The sequence below is a fragment of the Bubalus kerabau genome, chromosome X, assembly GCF_029407905.1.
Source record: "Bubalus kerabau isolate K-KA32 ecotype Philippines breed swamp buffalo chromosome X, PCC_UOA_SB_1v2, whole genome shotgun sequence".
Taxonomy (NCBI): Eukaryota; Metazoa; Chordata; class Mammalia; order Artiodactyla; family Bovidae; genus Bubalus; species Bubalus kerabau.
The window spans coordinates 64,639,836-64,651,998 of NC_073647.1; the positions used below are offsets into that span (position 1 = coordinate 64,639,836).

The 12,163-nt window shown below is 44.2% G+C and overlaps 1 protein-coding gene across 2 annotated transcripts; it reads right to left on the reverse strand.

The window, feature by feature from the left end:
- Positions 1–7,956: 7,956 nt before the first annotated feature.
- On the reverse strand, positions 7,957–10,991 carry LOC129638993 (uncharacterized). 2 transcript variants are annotated; one of them, XM_055563780.1, is made up of 4 exons: positions 10,645–10,991; positions 10,081–10,444; positions 9,133–9,331; positions 7,957–8,159 (listed from the first exon to the last, which is right to left on the reverse strand). In XM_055563780.1, exons 2-3 carry the CDS (start codon positions 10,433–10,435, stop codon positions 9,174–9,176), a joined length of 513 nt encoding a protein of 170 aa, XP_055419755.1. In that variant the 5' UTR covers positions 10,436–10,444; positions 10,645–10,991; the 3' UTR covers positions 7,957–8,159; positions 9,133–9,173. The 2 variants fall into 2 exon arrangements, with proteins under 2 accessions (XP_055419755.1, XP_055419754.1); XM_055563779.1 differs by having other exon boundaries at positions 10,081–10,991.
- Between the last annotated feature and the right edge of the window lie 1,172 nt (positions 10,992–12,163).

Below are 12,163 nucleotides of genomic sequence, written 5' to 3' on the forward strand. Positions count from 1 at the left end.
ACTAGGGGATATGTTAGGAGCGTGGCTGCTATCATCTGGAGCACTGAAACACCACAATCATAACATTCTTGAGGCAAATACATCTATTGGCTCTCTTCAGTAGCTCCCTTAACCCTATAGGGGCATCTTTTAAAAATTTAGTGATATCTTCAAGTATTCCTCTATTTTGTTCCCCGGTATTATGTTCAAAGCGTTTTCCTAAAGCATGCATTTCAGCATTTGCTGAAAAGTGAAAGTGAAAGTCCCTCAGTCACGTCATGTCCGACTGTCTGCGACCCCATGGACTACACAGTCCATGGAATTCTCCGGGCTAGAGTACTGGAGTGGGTAGCCATTCCCTTCTCCAGTGGATCTTCCAAATCCAGGGATCAGACCCAGGTCTCCCACATTGCAGGAGGATTCTTTACCAGCTGAGCCCCAAAGGAAGCCCAGCATTTGTTGAAGTCAATTCCCAATCTATTTGCAGAAGTCTTAAGCCAATAAGTGCTTTTTATGTTTAAAAATATGATTGCACTATTGTGGTGAATGTCACAGGCATTTAGTACGTTCACAATGCTTCTCAGCCATTCTCTCTGTTGTCCCTAAATAAATCATCACTCCTAAAGGAAACCCCATGCCAGTAATCAGTCCTTTTCCATTTCCCCCTCACTGCAACCAGGCTCTGATAACTACTAATCTTCTGTTTACCTCTATGAACTTACATTTTCTAGATAGCTGAGAGAAATAAAATCCTACAATATGTGACCTTTTGTGTCTGGCCTCTCTCATTCCTTTTTGCGGCTGAATGCTATGCCCATGTACAGAGGGTCACATACATCGACCCCTGGGGATATGACTGTGTAGTAGAAATACAGATGATGAAACAAGGAATTCCCAAACACATGATATGGTGATATACATCAGAGGGGCTCCTAGACCAGGCTTGAGGGTTTGCAAAGAAAACTGGATGTCTAGGACAGGAGTGACAGGAAGTATTGATCCTCAGGCTTTTTTTCTCTTTCCCTCAACCCTGCCATAATGTACAGGCGAGTCCTGTTTTCTGAGTAAAATGTAAATCCAACCACTTCCTAACTACCTTTCTTTTGTCACCCTGATCCAAGACACCATCATCTCTCAGGTGGACTACTACCATGGCCTCCAAACTGGCATCTCCACCTTCAGTTTTACATCCTGGGGCAAATGTCATAGATTAGCTCACCTGACTCCATCCCAATCCCAATTACACCAGGTAAGTCTTGATAGAAGTTGGAAACCAAGTCTCCCTTTCCTGACGTCTTGCCTGGATGGCCTAGATTCCATGACTATAAGCTTCTTCCAAGTAGATAAGAAACACCCGTGAGACTTGGAAGGAGAATGAGGTGTATTCCGTGATTCTCCTGTGGTTTCTGTTTTCTGTTAGTGAGTGTGGGCTCATAAAATTTCACTTCTTTTGCATCAGTGACCATAGAGGTCCCGGGGTACAGTTCCTCGCTTTGTGGGTATCAAAAGGCAAGGCATGAGACATCTACTTTGACTGTATAGATGGAGAAGGAGTCAGTGTGGTCTCGCAGCCAAAATCTGTGATGGTCTCAGCAGAAACAGAGTAGTCCAGTGGCTTCCTCGCTTCCCACCCTCCTGATTATGCCAGTTATGTGGTATTATTCAGGAAAAGAGTTCTTTAACTTGTAAATACCTGAGTTAAATAAAAATGACCACCTCCCACAAGTCTCTCATTCTTTTTCTTCATACCCCCAGCTGTTTTGTATACTCGTATCATCTATTTATGCAGGCCAGTTTTAAATTTTGTAAATTCTCCAGGCAAGAATCCTGGAGTGAGGTTGCTATTCCCTTCTCCAGTGGTTCTCCCTGACCCAGGGATCAAAGCCAGATCTCCTGCATCGCAGGCAGATTCTTTACCATCGGAGCCACCAAGGAAGCCCCAAGAATGCGGGAGTGGTTAGCCATTCCCTTCTCCAGAGGACAGACTGACACAGAGATTGAACCCAGGTCTCCTGCACTGCAAGCAGATTCTTTACCATCTAAGCCACCAGGGCGGCCCTTAACAATGGCCTCATATAGTATATATTGTTGGGACTTCCCTGGTTGTTGATGGTTAAGAACCTGCCTGGCAATGCAGGAAAAGCAGGTTTGGTCACTGGTCAGGGAACTAAGGGGCTTTCCCAACAGCTAGTGAGTGGGTAAAAAGAATCCTCCTTCAGTGCAGGAGACACAGGAGATGCAGCTTCGAGCCCTGGGTCAGGAAGATCTCCTGGAGGAGAGCATGGCAACCCACTCCAGTATTATTGCCTGGAGAATCCCAATATTTGGGGATTTAGGAGCCTGGAGGACTACAGTCCAATGGGTCTCAAAGAGTCAGACACAACTGAATGACTAATCAGACATGCACACAGGGAATTAAGATCCCACATGCTGCTGAGCAGCTAAGCCCACGTCTCACAACTAGAGAGCTGCAACTACTGAGCCCACGTGCCACAACGCGCACTGGAACAAAGATCCCACCTGCCACAACCAAGACCCAACGCAGTCAAATAAATATTAAAAACAAAACAAAAATCTTACGACTTAAAAAAGATAATGACAGTAATTATGCTCTAAGTAGGCAAGAATGTGGAGCAAGTAGAATTCTCATTTCCTGCTATTGGGAATATAAACCGGTACAATCATTTTGAAAGATACTTGAGATTACCTAGTAAAGTTGAGGGGCTTCCCTGCTGGCTCAGCAGTAAAGAATCCACCTGCCAATGCAGGACATGCAAGTTTGATCCCTGGGCCAGGAAGATCCCCTGGAGAAGGAAATGGCAACCCACTCCAGTATTCTTGCCTGGGAAATTCCATGATCAGGGGAGCCTTGCAGGCTACAGTATATGGGGGTCACAAAAGAGTCGGACATGACTTAACGACTAATCAACAACAGGTACAGTTGACCTGTTCCTGAGCCCAAGCTTGCTCTGCTCCCTGCACGATGGGCTAACGAATCAGAGATAAGGTGTTGAGGCAAGGAATGCGATTTTATCTGGAAAGCCATCCGACCTATCAGATGGCTGACTAATGTCTCAAAATAACCATCTTATCAGGGTCTGGATACAAGATTCCTTTATAGATCAGGTGGGAGGAGGTGAGGAAACAAAGTGAAAAGCCCATAAATGTTGTCAATATCTCTTCGAATGGCAGGCCTCGGGAAGGAGATGTTGAACTTCTTCCTTTCAGTCACCCACATGTGGATAGGGTCTTGAACAAAAGCAGTTTAGTTTAACAGTTAGGCAGAGGGGCAGGATTCTCTGAGGCAGCCATTGTGTATGACTAGAACAAAAGCAATGAAAAACAAGTCAAAGGAACAGTTCCAGCATGGGGTCAGAACTGGCTTTGCCCTGCAACAGAACTTGGGCGCACACTATGATCCAGGACTTTCATGTCTATGAATGTACTGGAGATCAGGGCTTCTCAGCTGTTGACATTTTGGAAGAGACAATTCTGCGTTGTGGACTGTCCTGTCCATTGTAGGGTACTGAGCAGTGTCTCTGGCCTCTACCCACTAGGTGCCAGCAGCACATCCTCGGTTATGACGACCAAAAATGTTTCCAGACATTATCAAATGTTCCTTGGTTGGGGGGCATTGTGTATAAAATTGCCCTCAACTGAGAATCGAGAGAAACTCTCATGGATGGGCATCAGGGAATATGAATGAGAAAGTCCACTGCACAATGATTTGCAAAAAGATAAAAATGAAAACAACCCATATGTGCACAAACAGGAAATAGACACATTGTGGGATTTTCATATGATGGATAACTGTACAGCAATGAAAACTGACTTATAAGTTGTACACATCAATATACATAAATCTCACCAACACAGGGTGATGGGGGAGGGGAGAAACACAAGTAATACATCTAGGATAATTATATTTGCATACACTCCAAAATGGACAAGAAATAATGTAATTTGAAGGAACATGTCCATGCAGTGAATGTATAAATAAGTGAATTATTAATAAAGTTCAAGATAGTTGTTACCTCTGGGAAGGAATGAGAAAGTGAATCATGGAGGGCACAGGTAGGATTCAAAAGCATTGGCTATGTCCTAATTTTCAAGCTGTGTGATGGGTAAACAGGTTTTTATATTATTATGATATACCTTACATATATGCTGTATTATCTTCTGTATATACGAAATAGTTCATAAGAGATAAGGAACTGATGGGGACTAAAATATGGTGGGAAATGGAAATAAAGGCACTGGAGCACATAACAAATTGAATGAGAGGGAGAGAAAAAGAGCTAAGTCTTAGGAGCCTCTTGGAATAGTTTTAAACTGATTTTCTTCATGGATTTGGTGATGAGATCAATTCCTCATCTAAGCGCACATAAACCATTGCTTAGACTTCTAAGAAATGTAAATTTCATGCCTCAAAACCTATGCTATAACACTATGTGATTCATATCACAGAGGACTTAATAATACCACATTTCACAAAACATCATTTTCCAAGAGCCCTGCCATGTTAAGAGTTTTGAATGTGTACTCCTTTGTATTCCTTGCAGTTACAAGCATCTGAAAATAGGGAGCTTAGAGTACAGTGATTCTTCATCACTAACTGTAGTATCATTAAACTATCCCTAAGTGGTAACAGAAAACCATTTCCATCTCTGGCACCCACCATACCCCTTTCTTTTTCTCCCAATGGTAATCTCCCAGGTAGTGGAATAAAGGAGAGTTTTGGATCACATCCTTTCAGAAGATGGAGCCATAACCAAGGAAAAGATCAAAACACCCTAACCTTTCCTGGCTGAGGCAGATAGGTACAAGACAGGTCTTATCCTAAAGAAGCCCCAAATTTTCAAGGCTGAAGGACTCAGTGAGAATATATTCAATACATGTGAAAATAGGGAAACCCACAAACACCCAGAGTAACAGGAAAGGGTTTGTCCCTGACCTGATTTAGGGACCATCTCTCAGAGACCCAGAGAAGCCTGACATGTTAGAGCTTCAGCAACCTTCAGTGAAGCAAGGCTGAGGTTCCTCCCTCACCATGAGAGGCGTCACGTACATCTATGTGGATAATGTGGCCCACTTGTCCTGTGGCCTGTATACAAAGCCACCACCTCTTAGATTTCTCTCAGTCCTGAGAGTATAGCACTGACTGTGCCACTCAACCCTCAGAAGCACAGACTCAGTGAAGAGGCACACACATGCCTCTTGGGGCTGGGGACATGGGGCCACTTGGGGAGTAAATTCAGGGCCCTAGGTACCTGGACCATAATGAGAGGCAGGGACATGGACTCAAGAGTATGCACCAAAAAAGGCTTATCTCAAAAGGAGGTGTTTTTTGTTTATAGTGAACCTCCAAAAATTCTTAAGCCCACAGAAGGGCCTTTCGTATTAACTATGGCTATACATGGGTGGCTCAGTGTTAAGCAATTGCCTGCAATGCAGGAGACCCATGAGATGCAGGTTCAATCCCTGGCTCGGGAAGACCCCCTTCAAGAGGAAATGCCAACTCATTCCAGTATTCTCACTGGGCCAGTGAGACACTCCTATGGACAGAGGAGCCTGGAGGCCTACATTCCACAAGGTTGCAAAGAGTTGGACACGATTGAATTACATTACATTAACTATATTAACACAGAAATACACACACACACACACACACACACACACACTCCTAGCATGGCATGAGCCAAACAACCAATCTGAAGCCTTTCAAGTGACACTCAGATCAGATCAGACCAGATCAGTTGCTCAGTCATGTCCGACTCTTTGCGACCCCATGAATCGCAGCACGCCAGCCCTCCCTGTCCACCACCAACTCCCGGAGTTCACTCAGACTCACGTCCATTGGGTCAGTGATGCAATCCAGCCATCTCATCCTCTGTCGTCCCCTTCTCCTCTTGCCCCCAATCCCTTCCAGCATGAGTCTTTTCCAATGAGTCAACTCTTCGCATGAGGTGGCCAAAGTACTGCAGTTTCAGCTTTAGCATCGTTCCTTCCAAAGAAATCCCAGGGCTGATCTCCTACAGAATGGACTGGTTGGATCTCCTTGCAGTCCAAGTGACACTACATGGATAAATTTCTACTTGGACTGTTATTTCATTAGGCAACAATGAAAAAAGGTCTTGTGCCTTTTTTCTTTGTTCTAGCCATAAGTAATACTCTGTGATAATACATTTTTAAATGACAAAACCAGTCATGGAAAAGGGTTGTGGATACCTTACACTAACTTCACTTTAACAAACCTTTATGAAGCACCTATGAAGAAGAAAACACAATGCTTTAGAAGAGACGCATAGAAGCCTATAAGTTCCGAAGCTCACACTTGAGGGAGTCGGGGAGAAACATTAATAAATAATGTTAATATACTCAAGGATATGAGATGAACTAGCACAGAAAATAGGAAAAGGTATTGCTGCTAACTAGCGAGCATTCAAGTGGCCTGAACTAAATACAGAAATAAGGCCTTCTACCCCAAACCCCTGGTTCTCTCCTCTGATCCTCGCTACTCTGCTCAAATAGCACTTTACAGTTTTCCTTCAGTAAGTTCCAGATATTAGGCCCATTTCTCCTTTCAATTTTCTTTAGATGAGGAGATATTTCAGACCTCGACCAAGGTACAGAGATTACTACACCCATGCAACCATCGCTCATCTTAAAAACAAAAGATTACAAATAAAATTTAAACCTATTATACCTCTCCCCAGTTGAAATCTCCCTCTATTGAATAAGATTTAACCACTGTCATAAATGAGGTTATTGTTTTCATACACACCTTTCTGCATGCTACATATGTATGCATCACTCCTAGTTATACCTTTTACTACAAATATATGAACCTATAATCGATATAAGAACTGTTGCATCTTTTTAAACTTCACATATGTATGGTATCATAATGCCTTTCCCCTTTCAGAAGTAGGTTTTATCTATTTGTTACTTCGACCCCTGAACCTTTGCCCCTTGCTATAAGCTGTATTTTGTCCCCCTAAAAAGATATGTTGAAGTTTTCCCCCTTGAACCGGTAAGTGTGACATTGTTTGGAACTAGGATATTTGCAGGTATAATAGTTAAGATGAGGTCATACTGGATTAGGGTGGGTCCTTAATTCAGTGTGACCGTTATCCTTATGAGAAGAGAAAGGACAAAGAAACAGACAGGGGAAAACGCTATGTGACGATGGAGATGCCAACGACTGACAGCAACCACCAGAAACTAGGAGAGTGGCGTGAAACAGATTCTCCCTCAGTGCCTCCGGAAGGGACCACCCTTGCTGATACCTTGACCTCAGACTTCTGGCCTCCAGAACTGAGATAACGTATTTCTGTTGTCTTAAGCCATCTGGTTTGTGGCAATTTGTTACGGTAACCTTAGGACACTCACACACCCCTCTTTGTGTCTCAAGCCCCTGAGAATTCTAGTGTCTTCCTAAGTCCAGATCTTACCACCCTGTTTAGTTTACCTGCAACAGTACCAAGTCAGTGAATTAAGGATGATCCTGCAGTGGGTGTAGTAAACCTTTCCCCCACTGCTCTAAAGCAGTGGTTCTGAAACTTCAGTGTGCTTCAGTAGCACCTGGAGGACTGTAAAACCCTGATGGCTAGCGGCCTACCCTCAGAATTTCCAACGCAGTAGGTCTGGAGCAGGGTCTGAGAATGTGCATTGCAAACAAGTTCCCAGCTGATGCTGATGCTGCTGTTCCAGGCAAGCTAGGTCATCCAACAGTTCCTTTCAATAAAATATAGTAGAGGCTAGGGCACCATCACGCAAATTATTTACAATCGTATATTTTAATTTATTTGGGGCTGCAATAAAAGGATTTAAAACAGGCTTGACAAATAGCGGAAAGAAATCCCTTTCAGTGACAGTAAGGTGGGCCAAAATAAATAGAACAATGATAGATTTGAGTCAGTGGTATTTATGGGGAAAAAAAAAAACAAAAACAAAAACTACAGCTTATTTGTTTCAAACAAGCTTTTATTTCCAATGTGAACAATACTAACAAATTATCTGTAAAATGTAAGTGTAAAGTCAGATGTCAGTAGTTAATACCACTTTGGGGCATTGAAACTTTGAAACAAAATTAGTATTTCAGGCTAATGAAAACAAGAATATCCATGAAGAACAGATTCATCTTTTCTTTTGCTGTCTGCTTTTTCTATGCCTTCCCACTGTAGGATGAAATAAGAGCCAGTTAACAATTGTACCTGAATAACATGCAGTGACTTTCTAAATATGAGTCAACACTATCTACATCTGTTTTCTCAATGTTTTCTTCTTGTAACTCAGACCCTTGGTGATCAGGGTGCACATCATTGCTCACGCAAAACTTACCTCCCTCTTGCCCACCACTATAAATGCTTGCTGTTTCCTTGAAAGGCCACACTGTGATTTAAATAAGTCATTCCACCTTAAAAACTGGTGTTCCCTTGCACAAATCATCAATCCCTTATATTTCCAGACCTTCAGTTTCCACATGTGTAAAATGAGGATAAGGCTTTATCAAACATCTACATGCATGAAAATTAAGAAAGAGTGAGAGATTGAGTGAGAGAGACTAAAAGATGAATTAATAGAGGAAAGCGAAACAAAGATTTAATTACCAACTCAGTGACAAGCAATAATATTGTTGAGTCTAGTTTCCTTTTCTTTTGAATAAAAAATCTAAATTGAACTAATATTTGTGAATCAATCCTGAAGTGCAGTTCTCTTGAAACCCTTAACGTCTCACTACTTTGTAAGGAATCGCTTTCTCAAAGTCATTGCCAGTACAAGAGACTACAATTCTGTGGCCAGGTGATGATGACCCAGCTAATGCATGGCCTAGTCACTGTAGCTGCTGCTTCTGGTGACCATTCTCTAAACAAGCACTGGTCTCCATTTCCAGGTCTGGTAAATTTCCCATCTGTAGTAGACTTAAAGCTACAGGACAAAGGACTTGTGGCTATAAATGAAATACATTTCAGAACACACTGCCTCCTACATTATCTAGAATTCATTATTAACAATAAACTGTTTTTCCAAAATTAAATTTCAACAATTTTCTTATGTACTTTACAGAAGAAAAATTAAAAAATATAAAGCTGTTTTTAACAGGTATGTGTCAGGAATGGTTATGTCGTACGAAAGCCTATACAATAATACCTGTATTATCCAGAGCTGCTTTTTGCTGAGACCACATCCATTCAGAGTCCTTCACGTTTTTCCTTTCCAGCCTCTTCCTCTTCATCAGTGTTTTCATACTGATCCTCACCGTCATCATTGGGGCAAAGTGATGCAGACATTGGGGTCGAAAGTTGGCAGGGAAAATATCCCAACTGAAAATCAGCAGCAGAGTCTGGGCCTGAGAGAAGAGAAATAGGTTTAATAAAAGAAACAACAAATAATACCTGGATACATTTCTAGCCTCCCATCATGTCTGCTGCTTGACAATTTTCACAAACATTTTCCCCCTCTCTCCAGTAGATCGGCACACAGATCTCTCTGATTATTTCTGGCCCCTTTGGAGAAGGGATCCGAATCATTTGATACTGGTACCATTTTGTATGGGTTTGTAGGAACTTCAATGGAAAAAAATGCTCCTTTGACTTAAAGACAAATTCTATGGGGATGCTCACAGATTCCTCAGTCGCTGAAAAGTGCCCCTGTGCTATGTCATCATTTTCTCAGATCCTCCTACCGAGAATATTCACATTTGTTAAAGCCGTTGACCAAAAGGGAGGGATGCCACTTGTTTGCCTCTAGGTTGGTAGAAGGCAGCATGCTTTTTCTCGAGACCATGAAGGTCTACAGAACTGGGCTTCCACTTGTGTCAATTGTGCCCGTAGGTTTTTGAGAGTTCTGACCCACTGCGTGACTGCTAGAAACCTACCTGCCTTTGAGCTCAATGGCCCCACAAGGGCTCAGCCACCACTTGCCCGCCTCAGCCCCTCCGGGATCACAGGCCTCAACCTCCCAGTCTCAGAGGCAGCAGTCAGGGCTTGCTCGCCCAGAACTCGGCCTCCACTGCTGGTTCCTCTGTCTTCTAGGAAGCAACCCCCTCCGCAGGATACCGCAGCTCGCAGGGTGGAGCACCCTCCACCGGGTACTCACCCTGCAAGACTCTGCCTCCCTCTCCCACGTCTTCCTGCTCCTGAGGAGGCACCGGACCTTTTCCAGGATCCGAGGGTGGCTGGGAGAGGCCCCTGGCCATCAGGCGGTCAGTGGGAGGCCGGAACAGGACATGTCTGTTGTTATGGAAATTGCGTAGAAAGGAGTCGAGGTGACTCCGGAACAGGGGCCCAAACGTCTCCATGCAGAACCCAAGGCCTGTAACACCTGCCGCACCCTCCTGCTCCTTCTTGTCCTCCTCTTCCTCGCCCTCTCCAGACAGGTGCTCCTCCTCCTCCAAGTCGAAATCAATCTCACCCTCTTCCTTGTCCTCCTGCATCTCTACAGCTTCCTCCATCTCCTCCTCCTGTAACGGCTGTCTACCACATTCCGCTTCCACTGCGGCCTGTGGCGAACCCTGCTCCCCGGGAAGGGCTCTGGAGACCTCCAAGGAAGCCAGAAGAGCCGTGGCCTCCTCGACTCCTTCCGTCCCCTCCCAAGCAGATGCTTGGACCCCAAGAAGACTGGGGTCGCGGCCTGCCCCGCCACCAGCTCTATCCGGGCCACCTGGGATCCAATCGTTCTCCTCTGTGGCAGACATGGCAGGAGAGACGTGCCAGACAGTGATCGTCCTGCAGTGAGGTCTGTGGGGAAGATGGCGGCCGCAGGGCTGAGTGTTGCGCTGAGGAGACGCTGTTGGCAGTGGGACCGCGGGGTGGGGGTGGGGACAGCAGAGACGTCAGCTGCACAGGGAACAGGAGTCTGCGACTTGCTGGTGTGGGCCCCACAACAGGAATGGTGAGGGGGTGGCCCGCAGACCGGCCCACCAAGACCGAAGCTGAGCTGGCGGCGGACAAGGCGGGAAAGACCCTGATGGGCTGGCGACGGTAGGTGGAGCTGGAAGGGTCAACCGCAACCACTTCCTCCAGCGCCAGCTCTAAGCTCATTTGCCAGGAGGCAAGGATTGGCATGACCACCGTCCAATGAGTGATCAAGGCTTTCAGATTGCACGGAAGCCTTCCTGCTCCAGGTCATACTTTGAGCCCACAGGAGTCCCTTCCTTCACATTGCTGCTGCTGCTGCTGCTAAGTCCCTTCAGTCGTGTCCGACTCTGTGTGACCCCATAGACGGCACCCCACCAGTCTCCCCCATCCCTGGACTCCTCCAGGCAAGAGTACTGGAGTGGGTTATCATTTCCTCCTCCAATGCATGAAAGTGAAATGTGAGTGAAGTCGCTCAGTCGTGTCCGACTCCTAGCGACCCCATGGACTGCAGCCTACCAGGTTCATCCCTCCATGGGTTTTTCCAGGCAAGAGTAGTGGAGTGGGGTGCCATTGCCTTCTCTGTCCTTTACATTGCACCATTGCAAAAACGAAATGGCAATGTCCCTACAGGCGGCACCCTGGGATATGGGAAGCTGGATGTGGTCCCCAGTTGCCACCTTGTGTCAGCTCAGGTCATCACAGATACACTTATTTTAAAAAGTTCATAAAGCCTAGAGAAAGAACATCAAAGGTAAGAGTAGGAGAAATTGGAAAACATAAACTGAATTAAACGGGAGCACTGAATATGAAATAGAAAAAAATGAAACATACTAGATAAGCCTAAAAGTTCATCATAAGGTCCAGTTGATTTTCAGCATGGCTGGTCATTAGCAACATATCTGTAGCTTTGGAGAATAAAAGCAATACCTTGGCAATTTTCAAAAAATTCTAAGATAATTCTGATATGCGTCAGGTTTTTCTATTAAATGGTATCTTTGGTGGTATAGAACTCGCCTACTTTTGTGTTGACCACTCATGGTACAATGGTATTAAGTGAATAATAGCTACTCACTAGTATGTATAATATATATTTTAGAAAACTTATTAATGTTTGCCTAACTAAAAAATTTATGACATTTTGATTCCACTTGTTTGACTTAGTATGAATAGAATGCTAGATTTCTAATTTTAGAAAAGATGTGCAACAACCAACAAAGTTTTACTATATAGCACTGGGAAGTGTAGTCCCTTTGTCAATCTCTTGAAATACCTATAATGGAAAATAAACTGAAAAATAATATATGTGTATATGTATAATTTAA